We start from the raw sequence: 18,244 nt of genomic DNA, 5'->3' as shown, positions 1-18,244 counted from the left end.
TTTGGATCTCTACTTAGCATGTATTCTGTCATGGTAACTTTGCTTGCAGTTCTTAAGAGTTATTTTTAGTTCACCATCATATTGAGGTATAATATTTAGAGCCTCATTCTTGTTGGGGTTCTCTAGCATCCTTAATATGGCAAGATCTGGGATTTGTCTACAGCTCCCTGAGCCCTGAAAGGCTGTGAAAATGGGATTTAAGTTTGCCACATTCTTCAAATTTCCCCAAAGAGAAAGCTGGTTTAATGTTTTGTGTATCTCTCTTGGTACATGCCTTTAGGAAGTCTTTCATCTGAAATTTTTTACTTTTTAACAGTTTAGTCATACTTAAGAAGATGTTTCTCAGATGTTATCTAGTATTTCTAGCTGTTTTCAGTGTAAAGGCTGGAGTACTGGTCTGCTACTTTGCCGGAAATGAAAGACTCTCCTCTGTCCTTCAGTGTTTTTAATTATTACCATTAATAAAACTGATACTTTGTCTTCTCCTTCTGTGAGTCCAATTTCATATATATTAGACCATTTGATATTGTCTAACAATTTTTGGATGATCCATTCTGGCATTTTTTTTCTTCACTCTTTCTTCTCTTAGTTCTTCAGTTTGGATAACTTTTATTGACCTATATTCAAGTTCATTGATTCTTTATTCAGCCTTGTCCAGTCTGTTGATGAGCCCAACAAAGAAATTTTTAATCTACGACACTGTATTTTTTTATTTTAACTTTTACATTTGACTGTTTTCTCTCTGCTCAAATTCTCCTTCTGTTCATATGTATAGTCCACTTTTCCTATTATATCTTTAACATATTAATCACAGCTATGTTAAACTGCCTCTCTGATAGTTCCACCTTCTAGGCTATTCTTAGTCTGGTTGGCTTAATTACTTTATTAACGAGTTTATTTTTTCTTGCTTTTTTTAGTTTGTCTTGTAATTTTTTTATTGAGTACTGGACATTGTATGAGGAAGAATAGTAAAGACTGTCCCCAGAGTGAGTGGGGATCAGTGTTTTTGCCTTGTGATTATTTAGCCTCTCTGAGCTTCAATCTTGTTATCAGCAAATTGCGAATAAGCTCCAACTTCATTTGGAAATGTATGAAATATATAAAACATAAATGTAAAATGACATTATTTATCTAGTGATAGATCCTAGTACTTATCTTTAATAAAGCAATTGGATTGTGTATACTTGATATGTTTCCTAAATGGGGACATCTTTTTTTCCCTGTTAATTAAAAAATTCCATGTATCATTTCAAAATTCACATAATATAAAAATGTACAAATTGGAAAGCCAAATGCCCTTATCCCTTCAATTAAGATTATACTACAATTGTGTAATTCCTGCACACCTTCAATAAAATTACCACAATAATTGATGTTTTTGTATTTGACTTAATGTTCATAAATGAGCACATAAAAACCACTGACCTTCCAAAGATTTACTCAGTGTTTATTTTCAAAGTAGAAACAATATTTCTAAAAGTTGGGATAAAGAAATACCCCCACTATGATCCCTACCATATCTTGATTATATGTGGTGGTGGGTATCATTCCTTATTCTAGAAAAAGAGAATTTGGAAAATACCAAGTAAGATGACAACAGAAAGTATAAAAAAGGGTTGTGCTTTGAAAATGAACCCATGAAATTGTTATGTGAAGAAGGGTGTTTGAAGCTGCAGACCCAGGATTCCTGGCTAGAAAGGATGAGAGTGCTTTCTTGCTCTTGCTAGGACCTGGGCAGCATTTCTTCAATGTCTGCAATGACGTAAGCGACAACAGCCCAAACAGCAGCAGCAACATTCATCTGTTTTGGATCCATGACAGTCATGGTGTCTCCATGGGAATGATGGAAGGAGAAATATTTGTATAAGTCATCACGTAGGCTGGCTCCTAAGGGGAAAAGAGGAAAAATTCTTAGAGGAGTACTGTGACAGACACTGCTGAATAACTACCTCTCCCCTTTCCCTTTTGCCTGCTCCTACTATATAGGCTGCAGTGGAAAATTAGTTACTTTCCCATGATCTCTTGCAGCAAGAAATGGCCATGTGACAACATTTTGACTATTAGGATATGAGCGGCAGGCTGTGAGATAGTTCTAGGAAAGCCTTTATTTTTCTCTAAAGCCCACATGCTAGAAATGGCAGAGTGGAAATCAAAGGGGCCTGCATTTAGAAAATATTGCTCACACACTGAACAAGCTCCATGCTGACGACTTCTGGATAAGTAACTGATACAAATGTCCTCATATTTATAAAAAGACAGTATCTTCTTTGTATGTGAAAGAGTGCAAATTATTTACCTTACTGCATACATAGGAAAGTCAATAGTCCTTTTTCAAGTTTTCCTTCTCAAATCATTCATTTACTTCCTGCAGTCATAAAATCCCCAGCAACCTCCAAGGCACCAGCAGGAGTCTCTGCCCCACTTTAAACCTCTCTTCTCAGTCAAGAGTGAAACAAGTGAAAAGCTAATAAGATTCTCAAAGGAACTTCACTGTCTCTTATTCATTCCTGAAAACCTAGTAGGCCCATCTTGGGGATTCTAGCTGCACTTCTCTAGCCTCTAGCTAGCTTAATTAATTGGTTGGTTGTTTTATTGTAAAATACACTATACATACATAAGATTATAGAGAACATAAATGTTTATTAAAAGGGTGACAATATAAAAAGTATACATTTGTCCATAACTCAATGCATGAAAGATATTGCAAGTACTTTTGAAACTCATTTTATGACTCCCTGCCCCCAATTGTAGATCCTTCCCTCCTTCCAGAGGTACCCACTATTGTGTCTTGCTTATTAGCCACTCCTTGCTTTTCTTTATAGTTTTACCACATATAGTTTACCATATATATGTATATAACTATACATATATATAACTGTGTGTGTGTGTGTGTGTGTGTGTGTGTGTGTGTGTGTGTGTGTGTGTGTGTAGAATTGGGGTTGCTTATAACAAATACTTGAAAATGTGGAAACAGCTTTGGAACTGGGTGTTGAGGACAGGCTGCAGGAATTTGGAAGAACATGCTAGAAAAAGCCTAGATGGTGGGGAAAGTTTGGAAGACAAAACCAGGGAAAGTTTTAGAGATTGGTTTAATGGTGGTGAACAGAATGCTTATGGAAATATGGACTGAAAAGACCATTCTAAGGAGGTCACAGATAGAAATAAAATGCAGTTTTTGGAAAGGGGGTGCAAAGATCACCCTTGCTATGAACTGGCAAGGAACTTAGCTGCAGTCGGTTCATGCTCAAAAGTTTTTTGGAATGTGGAACTTACGGGTGCTGAGCAAGGGTATTTGGCAGAAGAAACTTCTAAGCAGCAAAGCATTAAGGAAGCTGCATGGTTACTTGCAACAGCCTGTGCTGACTTATGGCAGCAAAGGCATGAGGTAAAGGCAGAATTTACAATTCAAAAGAAAGCAGATGGCAAAAAATTATGAGGGATCTTCAAAAAGTTCATAGAAGGATTTGTATTATCTTTCAATTCAGTTTTTTCACGAACTTTTTCAAAGTTCCTATATATATATATATATATATATATATGTGTGTGTGTGTGTGTGTGTGTGTGTGTGTGTGTGTGTGTATATCTGTCTGTCTATCATCTATCTGTCAGTAGATAGACACATATACAGTTTTAAAGTGCCTGCTTCTGAACCAAATCCTCCAGATATATTTCTGCAACTTGCTTTGTCCACCCAAACATTCATAAGATTTATCTATTTTTGTGTACAGCTGTAGTATTTTCATTTTTTATCACTGTAAATGATCTCATTGTGTTTATCGCTTTTCCTGTCAATAGGCATTTAGGTTGTTTCCAGTTTTCTGTTATTATATGCTGCTATCAACATTCTCTAGGTTCTAAATGTAGAAGTGGAATTGCTGGGCTGTAGAGCATGTACGAGGGTACTTCAAAAAGTTTGTTGAGGGCCGGCCCGGTGGTGCACTGCTACAGTGCACCGCTTGGGAAGCGCGGTGGCACTCCCGCCGAGGGTTCGGATCCCACATACAGACCAGTTCCCACTCACTGGCTGAGCGAGGGGCGGGCGCAGCACCGAGGGTTGCGATCCCGTTGCCGGTCCCGGTCCGGTACGGGGGCAACACTGAGGGTTGCGGTCCGTTGCCGGACACGAAAAAAGACAAAAAAAGGGGAAAAAAAAAGTTTGTTGAAAAATAGAATTGAAAGATAATATGAATTTTTTAATGAACTTTTTGAAGTCCCTTCATATGTGTTTAATCTTACTATGCAATTCCAAAATGTTCTCCTTTTTAACTTATACTTCCACAATTAATATATGTCTTTCTCTTGCTTTACACACTGTTCAGCATTTGGTATTGTCAAATTAATTTCTGCTAATTTGGTGAGTGTGAAATGTTATCTCATCATTTTTAAAATTATTAATAAGATTGAGCATGTTTTCCATCTTTTTTTCAGTCATTTATGTTTTCTCTTTTGTGAAATGCCTGTTCATGCCTTTTGCCCATTTTTTGACTGTTTTGTTTGTCTTTTTCTTACTGATTTGTAGGAGTTCTTAACATTTTTTAGACACTAATCTTCTGTTGGTAGGAAGTTTGTATATATAATTTCCCAGTTTGTGGCGCATCTTTTTACCCTGTTTAGTGTGATGAATAAGTTTTTAGTTGATGAATAAGTGTTCTTGCTTTTTTTTTTTTTTCCTTTTTGTCTTTTTTTTTTGTGACCGGTAACGGGATTGCAACCCTCAGTGTCGCGCCCGTACCGCGACCGGCAATGGGATCGCAACCCTCGGTGTCATGCCCACACCACGCTCAACCAGTGAGCGGAGCGGACCGGTCTCTATATGGGATCCGAACCCTCGGTGGGAGTGCGGCTGCGCTCTAAAGCGCCACACTCTACTGAGTGCGCCACCGGGCCGGCCCCTTAATGTACTTGAATTTTATGAATCTTTTCCTTCATGATTTGTACTTTTAAGTCTTGTTTAATTATTCCCTACCCTAATATCATATATTCTCTGATGTTTTATTCCAAAATTTTTAAAATTCTGCTTTTCATTTTTAAATTCTCCATCAATCTAGAATTAGAATTGATTTTTGTGTAAGGTATGTAGTAAGCTTCTATTTTTATTTTTCAGTTGTCCAGAAACATTTATTGACTAGCACATTCTCTTTCCCCACTGATCTGGAGTATCAGTGTTGCCATATATCAAGTTTCTTATATGTGAAAGTTTGTTGTTTTAGGGCTTTCTATTCTGTTCCAGTAGTCTATAGGTACATTTCTGTAACAATACCTCACTATCTTAATTGCTATCACTGCTTTTTTTTTTGGTGGCTGGCTGGGACAGGGATCAAACCCTGGACCTTGATGTTTATCAGCATCAGGCTCTAACCAACTGAGCTAAGTGGCCAGCCCTGTCATTGTTATTTAATCCTTGATATCTGGCAGGGCAAGTTTTCTCACCTTCTCTTCCTTCTCCTTCAGTGTGTTCTCACTATTCTCAACAGCTTGTTTTTCCAGATAAATTGCAGAGTCATTTAAACATTCTACAAAAATTATTTGGGGATTTTGATTGAAATTGTATTAATCTGTACATCAATTTGGGGAGAACCTCACTTTATTAGGATACTGTGTTCTTATCCATGAAAATGATGTGTTGATATGTGTTTCTATTTAAGTCTTCTGTAATGTCTTTAAAGTTTCATAATACAGTTTTGCATACAATTTATTAGTTTTCTTTCCTTGATGGCTTATACTTTTTGTTGCTATTGTAAATTATACCTTTAAATTCTGTTTGTGGCTATTTAGTTTTGGCATCAAGGGTATATCTGATTTATAAAATGGTGTTCCTTCTTTTTCTAAATTCTGGAATAGTTTGTATAAGATTGGAGTTATTTATTTCCTGGTTATTTTGTAGAAATTTTTACAAAACCATCTAAGTCTGATACTTCTTTATAGTAACAATTTTCACTAATGATTCAATTTCTTTCATGGTTATTGGGCTATTCAAATTTTGTATTTATTCTTGAATTAACTTTGGAAATTACATTTTACTAGAAATTTGTGAGTTTTGCCAAAATTTTCAAAATAATCAAGATAAAGTTGTCAATAGTGCACTGTTTTTATCTTTGTTGATGTCTGAAGCCTCTAGAATGATGCCCTCTTTTTCATTCCTGATTTTGATTATCTGTGTCTTCTTCTTTGTTCATCAATCTTGGCAGTAGTTTGTTAGTTTTATTAATCTTTTGAAGAAAAAAAAAAGATGACAACTTTGGGTTTTTTGGATACTTTCTATTATATAGTAGTTTTTCTTTCATTGATTTCTACTGTTATGTTTTATTTTATTTATTTTTGTGGCTGGCTGGTATGTGTATCCAAAACCCTTGACCTTGGTGTTCCAACACCATGTTCTAACCAACTGAGCTAACTGGCCAGCCACTGCTCTTATGTTTATTATTTCCCCCCATTCTATTTTTGGGTTTACTTGCTTTTCTTTTTCTACCTTCTTGAGTTGAATGCTCAGTTTAGTACTTTGCAGAGTTGCTTTGTCTCTAGCACAGGCAGTGAGGCTACAATATTTCCCCTAATACTGTTTTAGCTGTATCCCACCAGTTCTGATTAGTATTTTCATGATCATTCAGTTCTAAATATTTGTTAATTTCTAGTTTGATTTTTTCTTTGACTCATGAGTTAGAATGTGTTTTTTAATTTTCAAAAGTAGGGGGTTTCCTTAGTATTTTTTTATTATTGATTTTTAATTTAACTATTAAAGAACGTGGGCTGTATGATATTCTTTGAATTTTACTGACATTTGCTCTATGGCCTATTATATAATCCATTTTTATAAATGTTCCATGTATATTTTAAAAAATGTGCTTTCAGTGTTCTGTGTATGTATATTAGATCAAGCTTATTAACTATGTTCTTCAAACTTTCTAACTTCTTACTGATTTGTTGTCTATTTAATCTATCAGTTTTGAGAGAGATGTATAAAAATGTCCCTCTGTGATTTTGAATATTTTTTTTCTTGTAGTTCTAGAAACTTCTTTTTTATGTATTTCAAAGTTATGCTATTAGGGGCATACAAATTTAGAATTATATTTTCTTGGTAAAATGAAAATTTTATTAATATATAGTCATTCTCATCATATGTTGTAATGCTTTTTGTCTTGAAGTCTAGCTTTTCCTAATATTTAATATAGCTACACCCACTTCCCTTTGCTTAGTATTACCCTAGCGTATCTTTTCCCATTATTTTACTTGCAATCTTCCTCTGTCCTCATTTTTTTAGGGTTTCTGAATAGTTTAAAGTTGAATTTTTAAAATCTAGTTTAACATCTTTCATTTTTAACTAGAAAGTATCATCCATGTATGCAGATTGTGATTATTATTAAACTGAATTTATTTATGCCATCTTTTTTAGCCTTCTATTTGCTCATTGTGTTTTCTAGATTTCTTTTCTCCCTTTCTTGTCTTCTTTTGAGTTGATTTTTTTTCCCTCCTCTCACTCCTTTTTTCCCTCTACTAGTTTGGAAGTTACTTTATTTCAATCTGTCAGTGGAGACCTTAGAAGTCATAGCTTGCATATTTATAAGTCTAAAGTTAATCAATATCTTACATAAGGACACCATGGACCTCAAGTTTTGTGCTTGTCCTATATGCACTTGCTGCTCAGTAAAACCCACGCTCTAGGCAAACAAGGATCCCCAGACAGATGCCAGGCTCCAGAGTCTTCTTACCTCTGTACATTCTCACTGTATTACTTCTCACCTCTGAGGAATTCCCTTACTTTGCTTTCTGCTAAGCCATGCATTATAAAAAGACAATTATTGTTTTATCCAACAGTTATTGTGGGAGAAGAGAGGGGTATTTCAATGAACTCCTGGTAACCACATTGCCAGAGTTCTCATCTCCCAATCTTCCATATCCTGTCCTGTGGATTGGACACTGTCCTTGTTTTGAACCCTCTGTTGCCCCACAATGCCATCCTCTATCTATTCCCCTCAAACCCTTTGCTCTGGAGTAGTGAACTTAGGATTTCAACAGACAGATATGGGTATAAGTACTCTAGGTAAACAGAATATGTGAGCATTCCAGTTTGGGTGATGTGGGGGGGTAACTTGGGCTAATTATTGGCAGATAAAGTTGGCAACCACTGTGGAAGGTTCTAAATGTAAGACTGAAAACAGACTGAATGTAGTTCGTAAATGTGAAGCCATGGCGGGGTCAATGGACAGGAAGGTGAGGCGACTAGAGCTGCACCTTAGGGAGATGCTCTAGAAAAATATGGAGGAGGAGTTGTGTGAACAATAATGCAGGTGAGGAGAGAGTTGTGGAAGAGGTATAGTCTGGGGGACAGGTGACAGGGATCAGGGCCAGATGACATCTCAGCCTCTGGAATTCTCTGGAAGGCATGTGGATGAAGATAACCACACTTCCCAGTGGAAAGGCCAGAAGTCCATCTTAAAATGAGAAAATTCTTTAAGCCATGAGCTCACAGCATACTCAGGAGAGACAAATCTGTGTGTTTACTCTGGTAGTAGCTGGAAGCATTTTAACAGAAACCGTGACATTTTAGAATTAGTTGAAGCTGGTGGGGAGCATGTGCTCTCTGGACCCCAGAGAGTGTTAGGTGAATGTCAAATTCATACACAAGTTAAGAACAAAGTCAAGAAGTTCCAAGAACATAAGTTACTGAGGGTGGTTGGAGGATGAATTAGAATTGTGGATGTCAGGAAACAGGAAGGGACATTTAATTCCAGCAGACAGAGTATGGCTCACTTGCGGTTGTTTTCTCTCATTCAGAGCTTCTTAAAGACACTGCATGGTGGCTGACAGAAAAAGGCTCCAAATCCCATATTGAAAAAAATAGAGGCAAGAAATATTTGTGCATGCCCTCGTTAGGCCTCCAAAATTCCTTTTCTGTCTCAGACTGAAAGAATTTGGCTGCCTCCCTTTGGAACCAGTGACTTCAGAAAGGCATTTCCTTAGATATCATCTAAGTTCCCATGAACATTCTACAAAACTAAAACAACTCCAGAAAATCCTATATCAGCAGTGAGAACGCTGATAACCACGAGAGATAGAAGGGTGGGTGTTTTGGCTGCCTTGCAGCTTTGTCTGCAATTCCAAGGAGACATTTTATCAGTGACAGCTACTGATCTAATAGATCAGCACTGAGGGAGATCCTGCATTTTAATTTCTGAGAGCACCTGACATCGCAGGAGTGGGGGGAGGAATTTTAACTATCCCTAGGTATAAATTGCGTAGTGTCTTTTGACAGATATATGAGCTCGGAACAGGGACTCATTGAATGCTTTTTAGAAAGAGAAAGCTGGTAGAAGGAGTCTGCTCCAAAGGCCAATATTCTCCCCTGGAAACAAAATACAGCATTATTAGGGCAGTTCATCATTAGGAATTTATTTCCATTGGAGGTTTGGAATTTAGGGATGAAAAGGCTGACATGAAACATGTCAGCCAAGGAAAAGTTGGACCTAGTAAGAGAGATATAGCCAAGAGAATATGGGATTCAGAGGCAGATAGGTCTGGGTTCAAATTCAGACTCCTCTGCTTAATAAGTGGGTGACTTTGAAAGAATCATGTAAGGCCATTCAACTTCAGTTTCCTCAATCACAAAATAGGGCTAATCATACCCAACTTCCAAGATGCTTGTGAGGATTAGTAGGTATTCAATTAACTCCTTATTTTAGCTGTTATATATCTACCAGGATGACCCAATATATCCACAGCATTATGATCAAGTAAAAATAACTTGGAGGATTTAAAATTCTAAATTAAAAAAAACAAAGTTCTGATGATTGTTTTTAAAGGTGGAACAGTTTGATTGTGAGGTCTATTCTATATGACTCTGCCGTGACCCTGGTTTATTTTCCCTCTTCCTCCTTCCCTTGCCCCTTCTTTCTCACCCTCTATGAATCTTTTTTGTAAACATTCATCTCACAGAAAATATTTTCCAACTATGTGACTCGGTGAAAACAATCCATGAATATTGTAAGAAATACTCAGGCTGCCCCATACTGTTCACAGCAGATTTTAATCTTCACAGGGAGATTCAGTAATGACTGTGGTCTGTGCAGGATACTGGAACAAGATTGAATACCTGCTAATTTCTGAAGAGATGGGTGGGCAAATTCACAAGGATTCTCACAGCCTTCTCTTATTGTATGTTTACTCTCATTCATATGTAATCAGCTGGTTTTCATGTACACAAATTAAGCTATTTATGTTATGATAAGTTTTTGAAAGACATTTGAAGGCTTTGAAAGCTTAAATTCAAATCTGTTATTTTAGTGCATACACTGGCTGCTGCAATGCTGCATGAAGAATGGACTCACAGGCAAGCAGCTGTGGAAAATCCGTTGCTTCTTTATAAACAGATCTTGAACAGTGTGGGGTATGCAATTTAATTGCAACGGAATGTATTATAGACATTGCCTGATCATAATAATTATGGGGTTAGAGAAGAATGTAAGAATGTTATGGTCTTAATGTACTCCCTGCTAAAAAACTTAGTCCCCCTAGAATCCATAAAATGATAAAAATATATTTAAATTTTAATTAAAATTATTTTTTCAAAAATATTATCAAATAAAGAAACATTATTACCAAAAAAATTAGAAAATCAATTCATGAATCTTACAGACATTTACTCTCTCTTTTCAAGGGGGCAGTTTAATCCCTACTGTATTAAATCTTATTGAAAATTAGAGTCAGAAGCAGTTAATGAATAGCTTCCTAACCCACAGCTCCCCAGAAGAGAAAGCAACTCATCGGAGGGGGGAGAAAGGAAAGAAAAACACATGACAGGACAGGAAAGGAAAGAAAAAAAAAAAAAAACCCTATCCAAACTCCAAGAAAAGTATTATACTTTTAGTTTCTAAACTCTCAACTTACCCAAGAATGTCCAACCTTATGCTAAAAAGTTTCAGGTGTGCCCCTAAGTTGTGCACCTTCCATCTCTTTGGAAAACTTGGCTTGGCTGCCAGGATAATTTCGACCACATAACTTAGGTCAACATCAACACACCTGGTGGAGCTCCAGGTCACAGGGTACCTGACTGCATGGTAATGAGTTATCTTTCCATCAAGTTGAAGAGCTGTAGGGCAGCAGTAAGACTAGTTAATACGTACTCCATGAAGATAGCAGTACAGGCTCCCCACACAGGGGAATAGCAAGAATAATAGTTACAATTTGTTGAGTGCCTCCTGTGTACTTAGGGCTTTTTGGAGATTATTTCATTTAGTTCTCCCAGTGACCCCATGAGGGAGTGATCATCATGTGTTATTTAAGAAACTTGTCTAGAGTCACAGAAGTGGTAGAGAGAGAATTCAAACCCAGGCGTCTCTGATCTAAAACCCATGCTCTGCTCCTTCTCTCACTGCCCAGTCTCGGGAAATCTGCTTTTTCCTCAGAGGAAACTGTCTGCTTTACTTGCTTCCTTTGCTGTTCCAGTCCTCCATCCCCATTCCTACCTCACGATAAGGAGATGAAAAGGAGTTGAAAGTATGCTGTGCCATGAAACGTGAAGACTTGAATTACACTCACACATTCATCTGAGTGAATGAGAGAGCCCTGCCTGACACCAATCCCGCTGCTTTGCCTGGCCACACCCCGTAGGCTTGCCAGGCCTCCTGGGATTTCCTGATCATTCTATCGAAAGCCCACCCTTCCTCCAGTCACTCAATATCTCCCTTACCCTTTTTTTCCCCTTTTCTTCTCTTTTTCAGAGCAACTTATTACCTGAGACTATATTATTCTTATAATGGTTTTGTTACCTTGCCTGTCTTTTCCACTAGAATTTAAGTTTCTTAAGGGCAGAGACTTTGTCTTTTTCACCTCAACCTTCAATGCCTGGCATACAGTAGATACTCAACAAGTATCTGTTGAGTCACTGAAAAAATAAATGAATGAATTACCAAATATCTAATGGGACAAAAGCAGAGATAAATGTTGGCTTCAACCTCCCTCTCTACAGCAATTTTTGGTGAGAAAAATTTCACTTTCTGGGGATTCTACTTTCAGCTTGTGCCTTGGGGAATGACAAGTAGGTACTCCTTACCAAAAACATGCAAACATATACTTACACATATAAATTGAGACCCAGACACTCTATTATGTACTACTCAATATGTTCCTATTCTTTTTACCACTGTTATGAAAATTATCCATAACTTGAAAATAAGGCAAAGAGGTAGGCAGTTCATCCTTTCAGCGTCATTCAGGGCCCAAGTCCACCCAAAGATTATTTAGGAGAATGGACTTATTTTGACTCACTGCTCACTACTGATTAAATGTCTCAGACTTAGTGAAGTTACATGTTAATTTATAGATGTCTCGAAGCGATGAAAATGATTTTTGTCTCTTAGAACAGATAATCTCAAATGTTATGGTTTATTGGCCTCTTAAGACATAAACCAGCTTTTGTCTAACCAAGCGATTTTTTCCTAATATTTCTTTACTAAACTGCATAAACTTAAGTTTCTCTAATGCTCTTTGAATTGGTGTTAACATCTTACTGATTCCCTTGTTCATTCATGAATTGAATAAAATCTTGGACCTGTATTCATTCATTCTATACTTGTATGAGTCATGATTTTACCTTTTAGAAAATTTTACTTTACCACCATCTAACTACAAACGTTAAAAGACCAATCACATTTATATGTATCTTTGCAAAAGTTAAACGATTCACAAAGTCACAATCAGTGATTTTGTCCATGGTTACCCTAATAAGCAAGAGCACTGAACAAACTGGTCACCAACCTAAAGGCCGGCCTTCCATTAGAAAGTTTGCCTTCTCCCTGTATATAGCGGATGGTCTCAGATATGAGGAGGATTAGGGAAAAAGAAACATAAATTATATATATATATATACACACACACATGCACAAATATATGTGTATATATGAAGAGAAAGAAAAATATGTACATACAGTTGTCACCCCTTTGTCCAAAGTTCACTCTCTGTGATCAACCGTGGTCCAAAAATATTAAGTGAAAAATTCCAGAAATAAACAACTCATAAGTTTTAAATTGCATGCCGTTCTGAGTAGCGTGATGAAATCTTGTGCCATCCTGCCCGGGATGTGAATACACTGCATACACTATGGTCCCTTAGCCACTTAGTAGCCATCTCATTATCCAGGTTGACTGTCACCAGTATGGCACTGTTTGTGTTCAAGTCACCCTTATTTGACTTAATAATGGCCCCAAAGTGCAAGAGAAGTGGTGTGGGCAAAGCAAGGCATAAAGTGCTTCCGTTAAGTGAGAAGATGAAAGTTCTCAACTTACTAAGGAAATAGAAAAATTCATATGCTGAGGTTGCAAAGATCTATGGTAAGAACAAACCTTTTATCCGTGAAATTGTGAAGAAGGAAAAAGAAATTCACGCTGGTTTTGCCGTGGCACCTCCAACTGCAAACATTATGGCCACAGTGCATGCCAAGTGCTTAGTTAAGTTGGAAAAGGCATTAAATTTATGGGTGGAAGACTTGATTGGAAACATGCTCTGATTTACGGAAATCAGTTTGATACTATCTGTAGTTTCAGGTATCCACTGGGGGTCTTGGAACTTATCCTCCGCAGATAAGGGGAGTCCATCGTATGTGTTAATGTGTGTGTGTGTGTGTATAACATTTGGCTCTTCCTCAACACCCACCCATACCTTAACACTCTTTATTTCTTCCTTGATTTTTTTTTATACCTTCCACATGACTCTAGGTTCCTTATCTTTGCGTTTGTAATTTTATGTGTGTGCATGTGTTTCATAAACATATGGAGCTATAAAGAAACACCCACCCAAACCTCTCTACCACTCTCTCTCTTGGTTTTTTTTTTTTGTTTGTTTGTTTTAAAAAAGATGACCGGTAAGGGGATCTTAACCCTTGGCTTGGTGTTGTCAGCACCACGCTCTCCCAAGTGAGCGGCCATCCCTATATAGGATGCGAACCCATGGCCTTGGTGTTATCAGCACCATACTCTTCCAAGTGAGCCACAGGCCAGCCCCTCTCTCTCTTGTTTTCTAACACAAACTAATATTGACACTTCTTCTGAGAGGGGTGATTCTGAAACATACTCATGTTTATACATCAGTCCCAATTTATTTCTTCCCCTTTGTCCATACAGAGCTTGTTTCCCACTCTTCATTCCATGGCCTGATGTCAATAAAATTCCTTACCTAGCTGTGCCAGTGTGGCTCCTTGTGAATGCCGTTTTGCAGTTCTCTCCATACCTGGGGAATGATGCTCACTAAGAAAACACTGGTAAAAACTGTTCTGACAGAATACACTGTGACAACATTCAATGCATTTGGGTATTTGGGCCTGAAAAGACTTTAAAGATGGTTTTCAGTGTGGAGTTTATAATGAAAGCTTTACAGTCATCATGGTTTTATATAATTGTGTTTGAGTGGACAGGTTTTTGGTTTTTGGTTACGAATACAGGAGGTTATGAAGCCACTGAACAGTAGAAGGCAGGTTTTGCAGATAAGACATTTGAACTTATCCTTCTTCCCCCACAGATCCATGCCCACCTCCCATTCTGTTGGCAAGCAGAAACAAAGCAATTAGACAAGTGGGAAGTATTACATGGATATGCTTTTTGTGACCAAATTCCCATTCTGAATATGGATAATTCAGCAAGGCTGGTTGGCAAGAGTATTGTAGGAATGCTCAGGTGACACACTGGAGCTGGAGTCTCAATTTTTTCAGCCATTGTTAAATGATTATAGCACTGGAGGCCAACTGGTCAACAGTCAGTAATATGAAAGAGGTCACCAGGGAGAATCTATGAACCTCTGACCAGTGATTTTCACTTCCACATGGCCATGCTGATAAATTTATAAAATCCAAGGTTTATTATTAAACACTTAAGCACATAGTCTATAGGGAAAAAGAGATTCTGGCTTTTATGAAAGTAAGTATTGATTGACCAATTCTTTACAATCTTTAAAAAGGTTTAAAAAAGAATGTAGGCAAGAAGGAGGGTACCTTTTACCTATTCAAAGAGCCTTTGATAAAACTATACTAATAATCATAAAGGTTGAGTTGCCAGGGGATTGAAGGGAATGATTTGCTGTAAATAGGGAACTAACAGGATTTGAGACAAAAAACCAAGTAACATATATTTCTTTATAAGGAAGTCCATTTGAGGATTGGTACCATTATTTGAAATTAGAATCAGTCTTGGGAACCTGTAAAGTTCCTCCCAGTTTTAAAATGCTGTGGATCCTTCATCCTCCCAACAAGTAGGGCAGGCTAAACCTATCCCTTTTAAGGACTCTAGTAAAAGTTCACAGTGATTAAAGCTGTACTGGGTTACAAAGAGAAATAAAATTATTTTGGAGAGGGTGCATCCCATAATTTTAGGGGTGATGTCAAAGTGGGAAGCCTAGCCCTCCACAAAATGTCTCTGGGGGCCATTGTCAGAAGTGGAATTATAGACTGGACGAATCAAGTCTGAAACAAAATGGGCTTCATTCATTTCTGGATACTATGGTGTCAAGGTCACAAGAAGCTGTACCATGGGCAATAGGAGATAAATTTATACAAGAAAGTTTTACTGCTAAGAAACAAATCCTATTTTAAAAGATACATTAAAATATAATAAAAGCTTAAATGCTAATGAATATTATGTATCATGCTTGCAAAAATGAGGATGACATCATGTGAATTGATTTAGAGGCAGCTCAGGCCAATGAAGAAAATCGATTACGTGTGAGAGTCTCTGGATTCCTTACTATTTTCCATATTTGTTTATGTGTTGGACAGCATGGGTTTATCCAAAATAAGTGTGTCTATGGCTTGGTGTAAAGCAGTTTGTTACAAAAAGATGACAAACTACTTGGCCAGTGCTACGAAATATTAATGAGATTTTCCCAAACCAGGTTCTGAGGAAAGAACTACCAGGAGGATAGAACATGGTGAATAATCCGTGCCTCAAACCATAATCCTTGAAGACAGAGCCAAGTTAGATGTTCACTGTAGTGAAAAATTAGGTGAATGTTAGCTCAGTTATTCTAATATGCTTTCATTTTATTTATGCGAATAGACTTTTTCTTTTCTTGGTCATCTGGCAGTTTCCCATTTGGCCCCTCTGACTATCTGATAAAGGAATGCAATTTATTTATTTATTTATTTATTTATTTATTTATTTATTTGGCTTTTGACACCAAAGCTAAAATATAACCTACTAAAAATCATTATTCAGCAAGGCAATCAATGAGCTAAACATGAAAAGCTTTGTGAATTCCAAAAAAAGGGAAACAAATGTGTAAGGAGTCTGGGAAATAAATATGCTTTTAATGCAAATACATTTCACTTAAAATGTTGATTCAAGCTTTTTAGTTTGATATAGTCCCATTTGTTTATTTTTCCTTTGGTTGCCCGTGCTTTTGGGGTCATATTCATGAAGTCTGTGCCCAGAAAAACAAACAACAACAACAAAACAAAAAAACCGGGGTGGGGGGAGAGAGGAAGATATAACAACCACAATTTTTTTTGAAGTTCTTACAACAAGAAAAGGAGAAACCCTTCAGCAAATAGGGCTGTTTCTTGTTGTAAGAACTTCAAAAAAAATTGTGGTTGTTATATCTTCCTCTCTCCCCCCACCCCGGTTTTTTTGTTTTGTTGTTGTTGTTTGTTTTTTTGTGTGTGTGTGTGAGACCCCCCCCCCCCCCCCCCCTGTGTATATGTGTGTGAATTGATTCATTCACCTTTAGCTCCCTCCAATAAGTGAAAACATGTGGTATTTCTTTTTCTCTGCCGGAGAAACCCTTCAGCAAATAGGGCTGTTTCTTGTTGTAAGAACTTCAAAAAAAATTGTGGTTGTTATATCTTCCTCTCTCCCCCCACCCCGGTTTTTTTGTTTTGTTGTTGTTGTTTGTTTTTTTGTGTGTGTGTGTGAGACCCCCCCCCCCCCCCCCCCTGTGTATATGTGTGTGAATTGATTCATTCACCTTTAGCTCCCTCCAATAAGTGAAAACATGTGGTATTTCTTTTTCTCTGCCGGAGAAACCCTTCAGCAAATAGGGCTGGCAGAGAAAAAGAAATACCACATGTTTTCACTTATTGGAGGGAGCTAAAGGTGAATGAATCAATTCACACACATATACACACACACACACACACACACTCTCACACACACACACAAAAAAACAAACAACAACAACAAAACAAAAAAACCGGGGTGGGGGGAGAGAGGAAGATATAACAACCACAATTTTTTTTGAAGTTCTTACAACAAGAAAATGGAGGGGACACACTTGGGTGGGAGGGGGGAGAGGGAGGAGGGAGGGAGGTTTCGGTGATGGGACACAATAATGAACTACATTGTATATTGACAAAATAAAAAAAAAAATTGGAAAAAAAAATGTTGATTCAAGGAATATCCATTAAATGCCAACGCCTATGGAAAGATCCTGGCCTGTGGCCATCCATTTATAGGTAATATACAAAGCTGAGATGACAATTTAACGTTTAAATGTAGCCAAATTCCCAGTGCTATTTATGGTTGACCCTCATTAATGTAATTTTTAGGGCAATCCTTGTAATGAAGAAACAGTGATTATTCTTAGTAGCCACCCAAAATATAATTACAGTACATTTGATTAAATGCTTCTGTAGTGGATAAACTGCAATTTACACATTTCTGTGTGTTCTTTTAAAAAAAGGCTGATGAAGACAAAGGAAGCTAATGCTATTTTGTGGGGTAACATGTCATTAGCTGTTCCATCATTTATACTCAAACTCCAGAATTATGGGGCAGGTTAAAAGGTATTTGAGATTCACTGCTACAGACCTGAAATAGTTTCCAGTGAAGAGTTTATAAATAACGCCAGGAGTCCTGCTGCATCACCTCCTGAGTTATTTTTCTCTAAAGCCTTTAGAATTCTTGATAAAAGGTCGAAAGGAAAGTATACTGTCCTTCCCTAACGAACTAAACAGGTAAGAAGACCTTGTTATGAAGGACATAGAACATGAAGCGTGAATTTTTTCTTGTTTAATTTCCTGCTGAGAAATAATCTTCCAGCCGCTGTAAATAGGTTAAATGCCTACTCAGACTGATCGTAGTTACAATTACAATGTATTGACCTTTCACTCATTGCTGCATGCATTAACAAGGCAGCCACTAGTGATTCTTTCAAACATTACTTGCATAGAAGTCTTTTCAAAATGAAATCATAAGCATTCAACTCATATCTATTGAGCTCCTACTAAGTGTTAAGTACCTTGCTGAGCCCTGAGGAAACAATGGTAGG

General features: G+C 37.3%; 1 protein-coding gene across 1 annotated transcript in view; it reads right to left on the bottom strand.

The window, feature by feature from the left end:
• Positions 1–1,624: 1,624 nt before the first annotated feature.
• LOC103606349 (carboxypeptidase Q-like) overlaps positions 1,625–18,244 on the bottom strand; it is a gene marked incomplete at its 5' end in the record, with an annotated part of 109,797 nt that continues 93,177 nt past the window's right edge. The window contains one exon of the mRNA XM_008590963.1: positions 1,625–1,887. Within this exon, the coding sequence (XP_008589185.1) occupies positions 1,724–1,887 (164 nt within the window). The remainder of the gene's footprint in view (positions 1,888–18,244) is intronic.

This window comes from Galeopterus variegatus, unplaced genomic scaffold (genome assembly GCF_000696425.1).
Source record: "Galeopterus variegatus unplaced genomic scaffold, G_variegatus-3.0.2 Scaffold6512, whole genome shotgun sequence".
Lineage (NCBI taxonomy): Eukaryota > Metazoa > Chordata > Mammalia > Dermoptera > Cynocephalidae > Galeopterus > Galeopterus variegatus.
Note: the sequence above shows the minus strand (reverse complement) of the source record. Positions and strands in the feature narration are given on the sequence as shown.